We start from the raw sequence: 17,740 nt of genomic DNA on the forward strand, positions 1-17,740 counted from the left end.
GGATTTACTGTACGGAGAACAGAGACTTCAAGTGTTGAGCCATGTGTGCGAGAGATACAGGCAAGTTGCTGTTTCTCGCATCGCCTGTAAATGCGCAACTACTGTCGTCTGAACCAGTGTCAAAAGCGAAACTGCCCGAGTGAGACCTAGCGTGCGCGATAGAGACTAAAGCACCTGTCCTGTTCAGCAAGCTTCAGTCAGATATAATTGTAGAGACTGAACGGCAGCCAGCGAAAATAATAGTTTTGATATTGTAAACTTCAGCAAATTAAACTTCAGCATTCAGTATATTTTATATCTGTATGTATAGTGTCTAAAAATGCATCGGCAATGTACACTTTAGTTTATATTGCCAATAAAGTTTGATATGAATGAATGAAAGAACGAACGTTACATTTATATAGCGCTTTTCTGACACTACACTCAGAGCCCTTTACACAGTGAACAGGGGACTCTCCTCAAATACCACCAGTGTGCAGCATCCACCTGGATGATGCAACTGCAGCCATAGTGCACCAGTACACTCACCAGCTATTGGTGGAGAGGAGAGAGTAGAGTTATACAGCCAATTAATGGAGGGGGATTATTAGGAGGCCATGATTGATAAGGGCCAATGGGAAGAATTTAGCTAGGACACCATGGTTACACCCCTACTCTTTACAAGATGTACCCTGGGATTTTTAATGACCACAGAGAGTCAGGACCTCGGTTTAACATCTCATCTGAAGGACGGTGCCTTTTTAGAGTATAGTGTCCCCGTCACTATACTGGGGTGTTAGGACCCACACAAACTGCAGGGTGAGCACCCCCTGCTGGACTCACTAACACTTCTTCCAGCAGCAACCTTAGTTTTCCCATGAGGTCTCGCATCCAGGTACTGACCAGGCTCAACCCTGCTTAGCTTCAGTGGGTAACCAGGTGACAACTGCAGGGTGATATGTCTGCTATGATATGAATAGAATCAACATGTCCACTGATTTTATGGCATGGATACATATTCTTTTATCAAAGATTACCTGTAAAATGTGTCTAATGAACTATCTGCAAAAAAAATTTAAAAATTAAAAAACATTTTTTTTTACACGTACATATTTTTTTAAATAATTAAAATAAATGATGACTAACCAATTTCTTGCCAGTTCTTTGAGACAAACTACAAAAGTAAATATACAGTATTTATGATTATTTTTGTATGTTTGTTGTATACATGAACCACAATTTAATTGCGATTAATCACAGAAAACTGTGCGATTAATTAGTTAAAAATTTTATTGATTCACAGCCCTAGAAATAAATGTTTATTTTTTGTTGTTTTTGACCAACAACTGACTGTAAGAACAAAAAGGGTATTAAATAAAAAACATTATTCAATGACAAATGTATTGCATGGATCTTGTCTTTGGACACACATTAGAGATAATGAGTCAAACCAAACTTTTACTCTCAACCCTCAGATAAAGAATCTCAATGCTAAACTTCCTCACCACTATACTACTCAATCACTGGTCAGTGAGATCAGAAAATTTACCAGCCAGTAGCTAATGACAGACATTTTGTCGCATAGCACGGAATTTCATCACATGCAAGAGACTTACTCGCATAGTAGAGGGTTGCACATAGAGTAAAAGATCGATCTTGTGATTTAAGAATCAACATTAATGAAGATTGCGATGCAAATCAATATTTTTACTTAACCCTAGTGTGGACTTCAAACTGAAGTCTAGTGGCAGAGGGAGTGTGTTAGACCACAATTCAATTAATTCCATAACTTCCTTTCTTCTTCAGCTCCATTTTATGTACAGAATCTGTCATCCACAGTTCCGACAAAGAGCATCTCCATATTTGGTATGACTCGATGGGAATTTTTGTGTAATGCCCCCCCCCCCCAAGAGGGTAATCTCATACTAAAGATGCCATCATATGCAGTACCAGCCCAGCTGGTCCTACGTCACATGGAGCCCCATTTGCTGGCTGCCGCCATATCTGTTACCCTACTGGCTAAAAGGCTTCCAGCTGCTCATGCAGACAGCTTTATGCTACACATGATTTCACTGCCTCCCATCCCCAGAGGTCTGACCACATAACTGGGTGGGGTTTGCATGGACAGAGGGGCGGTGGAGAACACGCTGTTGAGCAAACAGAATTACACCAATCGGAGAGCGAAAGAGTCAAAAGAGGACACGACCGCACGGGGCCTGTCTCTGAGCAGCTGCTAGGTATCACCACGCAAGCCGGCATGCTCCACACCCAGTGAGTGTTGTTTAACATTCCTGTCCATTTGTGTGCAAATCTCCATCTGGATTGCAGACCCCAACACGATGGTGAATCTGACATCTAAATAATAGGATGTAGCCAAGCCAACAGATCGCAAATCATATGTCATATTCAGAAAGTTTCCTTTCTGTACATGAACTATGCATTAACATTTGTGTATTTAAGTATGTTTGCTTAAATACTGTGCCAGCTAGAGGCTGCAAAGATTTCCTCCTCATCTATAGAACATCTTTCCTTGCCACTTCTGCATTACTCACCATTTTTGTTGTTGTTGTAATGCACTGTTTTTCTGTTTTCTATTTTCTGTAAAGCTGCTTTGGATAATATGCCTTTTAAAAAGTGCTATACAAATAAACGGAATTGAATTAAATCGAATTGGACTGTAAAGAATTTTGCCATGCCAGCATTAGTCTACACAACAATGTAATCAGGTTATGCAAATTATATGATAATTCATAAATTGAGGTTTTTAGGGCATGTGATTTTATTGTTAATTTGTGAATTTATTTCCACTTATAAGAAAGTACAAACTGTATAGGCTATGCCAGTGGTTTTCAGCTGGTGGGTTGTAACCTAAAACGGGTTGCAGATCTGTTCTAATAGGGTTGCAGAAAGCAGTGACATCTAAGACCCCGTTTATACCTGGTATTAAGATGCGTCTCGGGTGATCCGATCACATGTGGTCAGGTGAGACACATCACTGTTTACACCTGGTCTCTTAAATGCATCTCCTGTGACCATTTGTGTTCGGATTTCGAGGGGAGGGTCTCTGATTTCATGACGAAATCCATCAAATAACTATGTCAGTGTGCTGCTGCACGACATTAAAAAAAGACAAAGGAAGCGCAAACAAGCAGTGCGCTGTTTCTTCCAGATGCAACTGAAATTTAATCTAAGCACAAACGCAACATTTAGAGCAGAATTATCCATTATTTTAGTGGATTATCTGTATTAAAGGAGCTTTAGATGTTCATGCTTCTCATCTGTGTTGATCTCACACACACTGAATAACATCTGTGAAGTTCATGTGCTTGTGTATGTACCGCTGGAGTGGTGGTGGCGTAGTGGACTAAAGCACTGAACTGATAAGCAGAAGGTTGATGGTTCAATCCCCACAGCCACCATCATTGTATCCTTGAGCAAGGCACTTCACTCCAGGGGGATTGTCCCTGTAATAAGGGCATTGTAAGTCACTTTGAATAAAAGAGTCTGGTAAATGTATCCGCTTTTTTTTATTTTCCGATCGGATGGTTATATTCTTTTAAAACGGCTCATAACTGGCAAAGTTTAAACTCATGTTTTAGCACAGCTGTTGACTGACCAGTGAGGGGTGGTGCTTCACTGCTGTCTGGGACGCATACAGGACAGATTAGCATTTACACCTCAAATGCGATGTGGTCACATACATTTATTCACATAATGTAGTTTTTGTGATCTGATCACAAAACTTTTTAGACCCCATTTAGACCTGTATTTAGCGCTGACCACATGTGATCGAATCACCAACAAAGCACCTTAATACCAGGTGTTAACGGTGTTTAACCCTCCTTTTCAAACACCAGACAGTCTTGGCCTAGCAGTTTTGACAGGAAGTCCTGGTATTACTCAGAATAATTTCAGAAAAAAAACAGAGTGCTCAGTTTCTAATAATAACCTGCAGGCTTCCCCTGACACTATTTTAAAAATATTCAGTCCTAAAGGAAATAAGAAAGAAAGTACTCACGGGGGATGCGACTGGCATGCCAGGGTGCTGAGTTTGTAACAAATCCATTTTTTGATGCCATGACGATGACCCAAGTTCCTGGCCGATACAGGAAGGTAAGTGTAACAATCCCATCTCCTCCTGCCAGGCTGGATGCTAAGATGGTCTGGTTCCCACACACCTGAACTGTGGCTTCCTCTATGGGTGACAGGTCACTGTTGTCAATAACCTGCACTTTAATCAGCACCTCTGTGGAAATAAGAATAAAAGAGATGTAAAACATTTCATTTCCCTTTGTTCTGTTTTGAGATTGACCAGCCTAAAAGGCCAAAGTGTAATTTGGTTGACCACGTTATGGATCGCTCCACTCACCGTATGCGTGGCACAAATTTCATCATTAGCACAGTCTGAGCGGACAGTCCTCGTATGCGGTGACCGAGTCCTTATTCACTCGCAGTCAAAAGAGTATACTTTAAAAGGCAACACGGTTGACTGGGCACAATCCGATCCGGTACAATGCGTACATAGTATAATAAAGCAAATCCAAACAGTCAACCGTCTATAGAAAGTTGACTAGCAAAGAGTGTACTGCTATAGTGTATTCTCCAATCTAGATATCTTCGCATGTAAAATTCATTGCATTTATTCTTAGTTTATGTCTGACATCACTGAGACCTCCAACAAAAGTAATTTTACATATTTTTAATGGAAAACATTTGATACATTTTATGTATTTTTGTTTATAATCAGCTCTCATAAGATTAGGAAAAGTCATGACGTATTAACCTGATACTTAAATGTAAAGCATGTTTATTTTTTTTATTTTTTTTTAAAAGGGCCTTGACCAAAACAGAGGGTTAAAATGACATAATTTCTCATCACAATCACAAACAAGTAAATGATATAGCAACCATACACTTTGGTCATTTATTTGAACAGCTCAAAACAGCTTAGCATTTAGCATCCCCCATGAATACAGAAGTGAAAACCCATTACTGAACTAACATCAGTGTGTGCTGTGGTATCCAACAAACAGTTTATGCGCTGACAGTTTTTGTTAGACACCCAGCCATGGCCTACATACAACAGATAGATGGATGGACTATGTTTAGATGTCTCTGTCCTGATCCGACATGCTAAGACTCTGGTTTGCTTACATTGAAGCCCAAAAAAGATGGAGTGTTGTTGAGCCTCTTTCAGTGAGCCAGAATGTCTGCCACCCTATTCGATTGACGCAGGGCAAATGCAGCCAAACTGTCTGGTTTAGATCCTGGACATGTGCTTACTATTGGAAATGGATGACCTGGTTCATCACCCCAGAACTTTTACAACAAAGAAAAATGTAAACAGGCCAGGAAAACAGCCTTCGTTTTAGATCTGTTTTTAGATATCTGACACATGAGGTTCCTTTCATTAAGCTCGTTAAATTACCATAAAATACAAGTGTGGCTCAGTATACTTTCTAGTATGGTTGCAGCATCCCCAAGTTTTATTACCGATTAGGGATGTGCAAAACTACCAATTTTCATAATTGACTAGTGGGTCAATTGTTTGAACGACTAGTCGGAGTTAAGGTTAATAATGCATATTTAGGCTCTGTTATGTTCACGTGACACCAATCAGATGCATTTCAGAGGGATATACGGATCATTAGAACAGCACTTCAACATGGTAACTAATGGATATTCAACAAATAAACAGACTAAATAACTATAACCTCTTATTGCACAAAACTATCAAAGTAAGAAAATTACGAAATAAGAATTGCTCCAATACAGAGCGACATAAACCCACTTATGAATATTCTGAATGCAGAATGATGCAGTGTAACTGTAGTGCTCCAGGGTGATCCTCGCAGTGCATTCAAAAGTGCAGAACAGCAAAATAAGGGTGGTTTCACATATAGTACATTTTAAGTTAACCAAACCCAGTTCGGTTAAAGTGAACCAGAAAGGGAACCCGTCACAAATGATCTCAGTGATTTTGGTGTTCACGATGTAAGTGGACATAAAAGAGAAACCAGTTTCTTCACATTAATGTGGTCTCAGACCCCTTGTTGTTCACACCACAGCTACTTAAGAACTCAGATCCCATTGCATCTAAGGCTGTCACGATTATTAAATATGGCTGACAATAATTGTTCATAAATAATTGTGATTATTATGATAAGCAATTGTCATACAAATTGTCATACTTCTTAAAGGAATAGTTCACCCAAAATGGAAAATTTGCTGATAATTTACTCACCCTCAAGCCATCCAAGATGTATCTGAGTTTCTTTCTTCATCAGAACAGAATTTAAGATTTTTAGGATTTCATTTCAGGCCTCCTCCTTTAAACAATGCAAGTGAATGTACTCCATTTTTTTGACGGTCCAAAATGCATATTTAGGGTGCATCAAAATAATCGACTCCAGTCGACAAATAAAGTTCTTCAGAACCCAAACAATTGATTATTTTTAGAAACAAAACAATACTTATATACTTTTTAACTACAAATGTTCGCTTCCGTACATCTCTGTGACGTGCGCTCATGAGAGGAATGATGTAAGCTTGTTGGTAAGGTCACACGTGGAGGAGGAGGCAGGAAGGGCATCATTGTTATCAGCAAATTTTCATTTTTGGGTGAACTATTCCTTTAAGGTTCACGTATGCTTATTACAGATAGGCCTACACCTTAAGTAGTAATTTATTGATATTTAACTTCAAATAATATAATAAAATGGGGCTATATGATTACTTAAGGCTTTAAAAAAATACTGAATTTGCACAGGGATAGAATTACATAAAAAGTAATATTTTATGTTATATAATTTCTGAAACCCAGACAACACCGCCAATTATATTACATTATGTAATAGTAATACTGTATACTGTATTTCTGTCCTAAATTCTTCACTTTCACGTTATGTTAAGCCTCTCCGATAAAACCTACAAGCCCTTATTTCGCATGGAGGAAAATATTTGAAATTCTATGTGCATTGAAAATATGTTTCTTTATCTATCATCTCGAGAGTAATGGAGCAAGCAAGCATCTCCTCATGCGTGTCAGTTACATTGTGTGTATGAGCCAAGAACATTTGCCGTTGCGCAAATAAAATTAAAGTGAAACTATAAAAATCCTCACTTGTATTTGGCGTGAATCTCCGTAGACGGTACGCCCATCAGAGCACTCTAAAGTGGTTCATCTTAACGCGCTGCTCTGAATGAGGCCATATAATAATACAATAAGAATGGAATATGAGACACAAAAACATGTCATGGTAACCATTGTTTATCTATATTCGCTTAATTTCCATATGTGAACAGTAAATTGTGACTGGAATATGAAGCATGTAATGCAGCTATGTATGGCAAGCTACGAGGTACTTATGTCATAAAATGCAAAGCGGACTGGTACCTCTTCACTTTCACATTGCACAAATCAATCGAACCACAAAAGGACCCACAAACTAACCATACTCAGACCACCTCCTGAGGTGGTCTGAGTACGGTTTGCTTTTGGGTTCTTTTAGTGGGGTGGGGGTCTGAGACCACTTGGGTTGTTCACATATACATGTTATACCGCTCTGAGAGCACCTGGAGTGCTCAAACGAACTAGGTGTGAAAACGCAATATTGTGGGTACTAATCGAGTTCCATGAAATCAAGTGGTTTAAACCTTTTTTTACTGCAACAATTTATTTAGGCAGTGTCAGACAGAAACAGCAAGACTTCTATTTGTGACACCTTCAATTAATTTGAGAATTGCGTCTCCCATTACAACCACCACCACTAAAAATATTAAAGTTAGAAATTGACCCCACTAATCAACTAGTCAATTGTTGGATGACTAATCGATTAGTCGACCACACTGACACATCCCTATTACCAATGCTATTGTAGAAATGCACCATTCAGAGTCAGCCCTAATTCATTTATGTAACAAGCGAAAGAGTCTGATAGGAAGGTTACCAAGATAATTTAAGCAGTATTCAGATGGTCATGTGATCTCAACATGGCAGCAACCATGAGGCAGTCCAACTATATTATTCTAAATATGTTTTTTCAAAAGTTCAATTCAATTCTTTAGGGGTAAAACTAGTGTGCCTTTAAAAGTCATCTTTTCAAAACAGAACTGCTACCTGCTCCGTTCATGCAAAGTTTGATTTGCATGCTGTTCACTCTGGCATGCTACAGCATCCTACAGAACCTCTCGTTCTTTTGATTCTAAATGGGTCAATTGATGCATGTTACCATGGATACAAGGAGATGCCAGCTGGATAACTGTGGGGAAAAAACGGGACACAAGTTCAGTTCAGAAAATAAGATCCTTTGATTCAGTCATGCACTGCAGATGTAATCACAAAAAATATGCAAACAACCTGAATGAATCACATAGAAGGAGAATCTACCAGCATGCACAGAATAGGTCAACCTCTCTTAGATAAATGTTTGGTTATCGTGTTCCTTTATACCACACATAGTAAAACCCAACGGTCCAGGACGGACAAAACAAAAATCTTTTCTGTGAATCATTCATAAAACCATTCTTAGTTACATTTAATATTTATGCATTTGGCAAACACTTTTATTCACAGCGACTTACTTAAAGTAAACATTTCATCAGTATACATGTTCTCTCTGAATCAAACCCTTACCTTGATGTTGCTAGCACCACGCTCTACCATAAATTGCCATAGAATGTGAACAATTTACACAGAACTTTGTTCTTATCATTTCATGACTGAGGCCCAATGGAAGAAAGTGTGGTTTATAAAAAAACAAAAATAAGTGATTAAAATACCAAGGCAATAACAACTCAAATAATTTAGCTCATTTATCATTTTGTATTTTTTTAGCTGAAGGATTACGTTATTTTATAAACAGAATTTAAACATTCACTTCCACACAACTTCCGGGATTTCCTGTATACAATTACACTTCCTGCCTATTGTTTGAGTTGAAGCGCAAGGCTCAAATTACCCAGGAATCTTCAAAGTTCTCAGCCTTGGTTAAAATTAATAAACTAAAAAAATATTTAAATAAAGCAAAATGTTTGCCTGGCTTTGAGTGGAAGGTAAAAAGGCAACCTAAATCCTTCCACCACTTCCATTGCAGGTTTCCATGTTTAGTCCTGTCAACAGTGATGGTCTCTTTAAAACAAACAGCACTTAATTATTTTCTTGTATTAGGAAGGGAAATCTCACTCAAGTGACTTTCAGGAGCAGGTTTTCCCTGCGGGCTGCATCTATTCCAGCGGTTTGTTATAGGAAGCTGATGCATGGAGACCACATAACTCTGAGGACTATTTGCCAGCAGTTTGCAAAGTCTCACTTCAGGATTGTGAACATTTCCAAGAACAACTAACATTTCCATCCTTTTGAAATGTCTCTTAAATACATCTTAGCCTTGGAGAGTCCTGCTTAGCAGACCCCAAACATCCAAAAATGGCCTAATAAACAATCCATTACAAATGAGTTATATTTTTATCCCTTGTCCACTGAAACAATGTTGCCTCTCTCCACTTTACGCTAACACAGGTTAAAGTGTGGCATCACATCACCTCTCCCAGGCTCAGAGGTGTAATTAACACTCTTCTCTCTTTGACAGGTGGTCCTGGTGTCACCGATGGCTCTGGACCACCCTGTTGTTTTATTCAGACGGGCTGATGATATGTTAACAGCCAAGCAGGAATGTCTGACTGTCAGGAGCTCTCTTTGCCAAACCACCAGGTTTCACTGGGATACTTATACAGTATCAGACATAAAGGCAGTGTAGCTATGGTCTTACTGTGAGGGCTGAATAAACAGCACATTTCAGAGCCAAAACACAGAGGCTGATATATTAACATCATGTGTTAACAGGGTCCAAAATGAACACTTGTCAAGTGGCAAGTAAAAATCAGCTTTGGCAAATGCATAGTTGCAAGTTACTTGCCAGTTAGCCACTAACTTTATTAGGAGCTGCAACATAATGCATGGTGTATGTCGAACTGTAAGAAAACAAATAAATAAAATAAAATAATTAATAATAATAATAATTATATATATATATATATATATATATATATATATATATATATATATATATATATATATATATATATATATTTATTAGGGGTGTAACAGTTCGAATTTCTCACGGTTCGGGTTGTAGCACAGTTTTAGGGTAAAGGTATCAGTACAGTTCAGTGTTTGCTTTGTTCCGAAAAATAAATAACAAATTACTCCCAAATCCAAAGAATATTCTATTTGTTAAACACTTCAACAGTTTTGCCCTTGAATAACAATCATTGTTTTACAACAATAACCATAGTTTAACCATGCCATTTGAAGGAAAATCATAGTAAACACAATATAAACATGGTTACTGTCATGGTTACTATATATAGTAAAATCATTACTATATAGAAACTACAGTATTACTGTTATAAAACTATGGTTAATTGTATCAAAACCATGATTTCTGTTCAGAAAACCATGGTGACAGCAGTCATGGTTACTACAATATTACTATAGTAAAACCATGGTTAATTTTTGTCAGGGTCCTTAACTAAAAAACATTCTCTAATTACTAAATCAACATTTAACTTAATACCTGCTCTATTACGCTACATGCATCAACATAAAGTGTACTTTAAATTAATCTCAACATATCAATATTGAGAAGCTGTATGTCACTATAAAAGGAATAACCTTGCTATAAAAATGTATATGAGAAGGGATGCTGTGATAATGCTGCTTGAGTGTTTTAATTATACGTGGAAATCCCACATGAACACCCCAAGCGCATTAGTTATTGTTTCATGTCTGTCCGAATTAGCACTGAGTGCCAGCTTAAAAATGGAAGGGAGTGTGTGCAGTTTCAGCTCAACTGCATTTGAAACTCTTTCCCTGGGTGATGTCGGCGTAAATGATTAATCATGTATCAATGTAACTATAACTTAATGCCATTAATCAAAGCACATTATTGACACTCGCGATAGATTGAAGCCATGCGAAGAAACAAGAACAACTCGTGTGCACGTTTTAAATAAACCCTCACATGCATTATTGACATATATTACCAGTAAACGGCACTCGTGTCGAGCGATGTCTGCAAACAGTGCCTGTTTTGTAAATGTCTTTTGACCATCGCTGTTGTAACAGACTGCAAAAAGAAAATGTTCCCAGAAAGGAGAAATGCAGGGGGCTTCTCTATCAGCGGCTCGTTTTCTCCGCTTGTCATTTTCAACAACACACAACGCGTCCAGAACAGTGATGTCACCAAGTTGACCCACGTAAAACACAGGCGGAGCGTATCCATCTATAGAACCATTCAGGTGCATTAGTGGAGGTTGTAACTGTGCCTGTCTGTTTGACGCTTTGTTTTCTTGACCAAAATTTGTGCTCCAGATGCGTCATTAAACTTGATGTGAACCGACCGCAGTTTCAATGCTTCCCGAACCGTGGGTGGCAAACTGTACAGTTCGTTTTTTTACCAAGAACGTTACACTTCTAATAATGATTTAGAGGTATTTTTAAAAGATGATTTTGTCCTCTTTATTGTTAGTAAGCACGTTTAATACAACCTTTTAAGTCAGGGCACAAGCTAAATAATCGGTTAAGAGCTAAAGATTAATCATTGCAATAATCGCCGAATAATCTTTCTAATAATCGTTAGATTAATCGATTATCAAAATAATCGTTAGTTGCAGCCCTATTGAACAATAAACTGCATCTGGGACTTTATTTATTTAGGACACTTTGTCTGTGTCTGTCATAGTTAGGAAAGAATAAGACTTTTTTTTTTGACATTCTACGAATACATTTTTTTTAAACTATTGGCCTTTCCCACCACCTTAGTTATCGGTATGAGCAAAATCCACTATCGGTCGACCTCTAATATACATATATATAATATTTACACCACCGGTCAAAACTTTTGAAACACTTGACTGAAATGTTTCTCATGATCTTAAAAATCTTTTGATCTGAAGGTGTATGCTTAAATGTTTGAAATTAGTTTTGTAGACAAAAATATAATTGTGCCACCATATTAATTTAGTTCATTATAAAACTAAAATGTAATTTAAACAAAAATGTTTTTGAAATTGATGACTTGGACCAAATAATAAAGAAAAGCAGCCAATAAGTGCCCAGCATATAGATGGGAACTCCTTCAATACTGTTTAAAAAGCATCCCAGGGTGATACCTCAAGAAGTTGGATGAGAAAATGTCAAGAGTACATGTCTGCAAATTCTAGGCAAAAGGTGACTACTTTGAAGATGCTAAAATATAAGTTTTTATTTATTTTGGATTTTGTTTAGTCACAGCATAATTCCCATAGTTAATTTATGTTATTCCATAGTTTTGATGACTTTACTATTATTCTAAAATGTGAAAAAAGAAAAAAAAAAAGATTATAATAAAGAATAAAACGTTTTAAAACGTTTGACCGGTAATGTATATACAAATATATATTAGTGCCCGACCGATATATCGATCGGTCGATTATTCGTATTATTCATTTCTAGAATTTGTTAACAATGTATAATAATAATGTCAAATATTCTTTGATAAAAATATTTAAGAAATCAGCCTTCTGAGTACCTTTGCATAGTCATATCGGTGCAAAATCGGTGAACAATCTACATAGAAAAGGTCTGTTTTCGTTTCAGCTCAAAAATTAAGTATATCGGCCACCATATCGGTAATCAGTGAATTTTCCATCTCTAAAATCGGTCTCAAAAATCCCATATCGGTCAGGCTCTAATATAAATATTGTCTGGCCAGTAAAAAATATGACCGGTAAATTTTCACTAGGCATTGGCAGGTATGGCAAAAAGTTAATTTTGGACCCTATGTGGTAATAAACCGAACATGTTGCCCATGTGGAGAGTTGTTCCTAGTATCTCTTTTCAAAAAGTTCTCAATTCACATCTACCCTTTCTCTTTCTCTCAGTTATATAGAGCATTGCTTTCTATCTGTAAGAGCTGGCTTGAGGAGTCATGAGTCTAAGATAAAGAACAACCCTCACAAATCATTACAAAAAACCTCACCCTTTCCCCTGCACCAGCTGGATGCATCATCGGTACAATGTCCTTAGCCCAGAAAAACACAGTTACCCAGGCCCTACTTGGTAAGACAAAACATTATGTAACAATCAGATTAATGTTACTGAAAAGATATTCCTGTTAATTTCAATATAACATTTGAGCAAATATGCAGTAAACATCATGTGATTGCACTTTTTTAAATGCCTGCATCTGCTCATGGAATAGAATGTCATGAACTGAGATGTTAAAAGATTTTTAGCATTAAGGAACTTTCTAAAGCCAAAGGATGGTGGGTGTTGTGTCTGGAAAATAAACAAGCTGCTAGGAGAGAACATTGGTAGGCAGAGTAAAAATTCAATGTAGGATCAAATAGCTGAAGGTCTGAATCTCTCGGTACACATTTAGCTTCTATTCTCTGGCATCTTTACAGACTTAAAGGGCTGCAAAAACAAACCAGTCATCCAGAGTGCAAGATTTTGCCTAAGGCGAGGGGTGGGGGGGGGGGAGGGGTGTCTTCTAAGTGCTCAAAAGGTGTTGATACATCCCCAGAGTAAACACACAGCAGAAATGTGTTGACTCAGCTCTAATAAAGCCATTGTTGCTCAGGGAATTTATAGACTACTGCACAACTTGATGAGAGGAAATGTCTGAAATTCACAAGACGCTCACTTTCTGCTGGCTTCATCTTGGGTATGTCAACGAAGGACTGCAATATCAAGAAGGGAAGCACATCTTCAATAAAAACTCATCAAGCTAGGCTTAAAATTAGGAGCAAATTCATTACGTAATGAATAATTATAATGTTGTGCATGAACAGTTGACATATTCATGTTATATTCATTTTCAAGTTGTTATTAACTTTAATTCAATTAAAACATTAACGTTAAATATAAGGAAGTAGTAATTGTGTTCAATTGTATGGAGAAGCTATGGGAAATCCTTTCAAATCCAGGATCTTAACTCGACCTTGGAAGCTGGCCAAGTGTTAAATTACGAATTCAGGAAACTACACATCACTATGTGTCCAGAATGTCAAACATAGATAAAATTAGATTATTTGATATTCAAATAGTGATTTTGTAGGTTATTATGCAATTTCAGTAAATTTAGTGTTCAAGCATATCTACTGAAAACTTGGAATGGAAATCAAAGTGTTCACAATGTTGTGGCAGTCCTGGATATGTTTTTTCTCTGCTCAAATTCCTCATAAAATCAGGTAAAATGCAAATATGAATGAAGGGAACAGAGTCATTTCTCACTCTTTGTTCAATGCCAAGTGTTTACTTGCAAACTTGTTCCCTATTCCCATACATCAACATCCAGACATCAATTTCCATTTTATCCATTTGTACTGAACAGTTTGCAAACAGTAGCTCTGTAATAGTCTGCTTTTATCTTATAAAAATGAATATACATGGCCAAAAGGATTACAAGCAAAATTGGGAAGCCTCTCTAAAACCTAATCCAGATTACCATTTTAAAACATCGGCAAACACATTAAGGGGGCTTTCACACTGGGCACGTTTGCTGCGGTCCGATTCCGAGTGCGACTGTTCCCGGTGCCCCCCGCAGCGTTGGTCTGGTTTCACACTCACTTGATTCTATCGAACCCTGGTCCATTTGCATTCATCTTACACAAACATGCATGGAGAACACAACGCAACTCATCATACTTTTTGTTTTTTTGTTATTTTGGTGCCATTATGCACAGCAGAGTGAACGACAACTGTGTATATGTGCGCTTCATGGCGTAACTCATCAGATGTCCAGGGGAAGGCGGCTTGCTGCTGCTCGCAAACGGCGTTTTTTGAGAAGACAGCTGATTGCAAGGAATTAATTTGCATCTTTGTTTACACTGCTCACACTCGTGTCCAATGTGAAATTATCACCACTGTCATCTCCTATTGTACCCTACATTTATTAGTCGAAACTAATGATGTCGTCATTGGCTAAAACACATGCGCAGGTTACTTTACTTACTGAACGAGTTGCTTTCACATTCACGCGAATCGCGCTAAAGTTCCATTGCAACCGAACTCAGACCACCTCCTACAGGTAGTCTCGGGTTCGGTACCGCGGTGCGCTCCCCGGTCCACATGACAGCTTTCACATTACCAATTTTTCATGCGAACCGTGCTCTGTTTCGAACTAAACTGCCAATGTGAAAGCACCCTAAGACACAATACTGAGTATAAACACAGATCTTATAATAATAATAAACAACACAGACATGCTGCACTTCATGACATTTTGTTGGATTGTGTTTTATCCACACTGGGCCTTCAAAGTCAAGGATTTGTTTTAATGTAGATGAAGTAACCTCTAATTTTTCACATATTTTCCATTAAGCATTTTTTTTTTTTTTACACCCACCAAAAAAAATATCTGAGGCACACTGCAAAGTGCGAAGCAGGAGCTCCTCAGAGGTCAAGTTTACAGGGACTCTACCTCCAATAAATCTGTCGTTTCCTCTGAGCGTTTGGGTGTCTGGTGTCAACACACAAATTCCTACCTTTGAACAGCTGCCCAGGGAGTTCATGGTGGGCCGATGGCCAGGCGCACACTCCTTAAAGTTGTGATGGACCATGTAACCAGAAAATCTTGGCAAGCTATTCTGTACCCTTCCACCCACAAACCGTCCCAGCCATAAAGAGCCATAAATAAAAGATCCGCCGTCAAAGCAGATGATGTCACCCCAGAAATAACATTCTATGACTCGCAAAACCACAAAGCACAGGTGCTTTGAATTTACAGGAGGTGGAAAAGCATTGGTGTTGATTTTCAGATAGGATTCAGACTAGAGGTGGGGGGAAAATTTCAAAGTATCACAATATTTTACCTCACAACAACACTGTATCAATGTTCAAACGCCAAGAAACAATATTTTTAGTTACAATTTTGACATTAATATTTTTTGGGGGAAAACTCGACCACCACTCATAGCAAGTCTATGAGAAGACAAAATGTAATGCAGCATTAAGTCAACAAACACTACATTTTTTTCTATTAAATCAAAACACAAACTCAGAACACGCTAAGAATATAAGTCTATTCCTTTTTTCATTTTTAACTATGTTCGTACAGGTCCTCCAGTGACGTGCCTATGCCTTAAGCTTTGAAAGCACGCATACATACAACAGATGTGAGCACTTGGCCAACACACTGCCAACTTGCAATCAGGCTGAACATGCTTAATGTGCGTTCTTGCGTTACAGTAGCAGTAATAAACCTCTGTACTCAAGGGGGTGATAGAGTTACCTTCAAAAGTCTCTGCTATTAAAGTGGATGTGTTATTATTCAGGTGAGCTGCTATAAATATATTGACTTTAACCTACCAGCTCAGCAGTAATCTCTTCAAACTGTTGCTCTGCCAATGCCATCCGTTGGCTTGAAAGAGAAAACTCACCATAGAAGCGGACAGTTCACACTAGTGTCCGCTACAGCGCCCATTGTGGCAATGTTAAGAAAGCGAAACGCACTTGCATTGTGTTAGGATTTTAAAAAAGCAATATCACAATTTTTAATTGCAACTCACTAAACATAAAATTCACAAATTTGTATTGTATCGCTAGATCCTTGTTGATTCCCATCCCAAATATTTAGACTAGAAAAAGGAACGCAATTCACTTCAAATTCCTGTTTCTGAAAAGAACTAGAGTGGTCAAATTTTCTCTACTCATTCTCTACGGATGTTTAATCATTAGCAGTTAGCACAATTAAAATCTTAACTATTAACAGACCTATAACTGACATCATTCTAGACATGGCTTATATGATTTCACTAGAACCAAGTCAGGCAGGTTTCAATTTTCAGTGAAACAAAATCAAAGCAGCATGCAGTACAATGCCACAATTGTGTCCAAAATTAAAGCATACAGTGGCAAGCAGAGGCAACACTCAAACAAGCGCTGTCATGGTGACACTTGTCTTTGCATGAACGGAGGATATTATTCCCCCTTTAAATGGAATAATGAAATTCACTGGAAGTTGATAATGCTGTGACTCATTAGGGGGTGACTGGACAGAATCCTACACCTTCAAAAAAAAAAAAAAAAAAACTCCCACAAAAGACAAGAGCAAAACAGCTGCTGTTTTTCAATAAAACCGTCCCCTAAAAGCCCTCAATTCCTTGCGATTCAGTCCAGTGTCTTTTCAACCTTGGGGTGCGAATCAGCAAGGACCAGGGGCTGCATTATATATTGACGTCTGGGTCTCAATACAATTACATTGCAATTCTTTATGTTTAGTGTATTGTGACTCAAAACAAAATCACAACAAAATATAATATACAACAGAAAAGTATTGATTAAAGATGTTTACTATAAACATGAGCTATGTATATTTGTGCTCATTGAAGAATTGCATTGTTCACTGTGTTGACAACAATTGCAAGCTGGGTCTCTTGTGCCCAAACAGCCCAAAACAAGAGGAACGGTACAGCTGTTTTTGGAATGGTGCAAATAGTGCAGGGTCAACACCTGCCTAGAGGCACGAACGGACGCACTAAAATCTCCAGCAGTCAGACTGCATTAGTGTCGTTGCTGGCCTTCCCTCGCCAGGCCTTTGTCCTGAATCAGAGGTGGCGGCTTTAGGTGTCAGCTTAATTAGGACAGTGATGTGCGTGCTGTGCCACTGCAAAAACCCATAAGAACAACAAAATGTCATGCTCTGATAGATGCTTTGGGCCGTGTCAGTTACAAACATCTGATGCCTCATTGCGACAACCAAGAATCAAGCCTTTAGTT

The 17,740-nt window shown here is 38.1% G+C and overlaps 1 protein-coding gene across 1 annotated transcript in view; it reads right to left on the minus strand.

Annotated features, from left to right (window-relative positions):
• Positions 1–17,740, minus strand: part of LOC127450515 (protein FAM171A2-like) — a 51,955-nt gene that overhangs the window by 27,861 nt on the left and 6,354 nt on the right. The window contains exon 2 of the mRNA XM_051714713.1: positions 3,998–4,225. Coding sequence (XP_051570673.1) covers positions 3,998–4,225 — 228 coding nt within the window. The remainder of the gene's footprint in view (positions 1–3,997; positions 4,226–17,740) is intronic.

This window comes from Myxocyprinus asiaticus, chromosome 13 (genome assembly GCF_019703515.2).
Source record: "Myxocyprinus asiaticus isolate MX2 ecotype Aquarium Trade chromosome 13, UBuf_Myxa_2, whole genome shotgun sequence".
Taxonomy (NCBI): Eukaryota; Metazoa; Chordata; class Actinopteri; order Cypriniformes; family Catostomidae; genus Myxocyprinus; species Myxocyprinus asiaticus.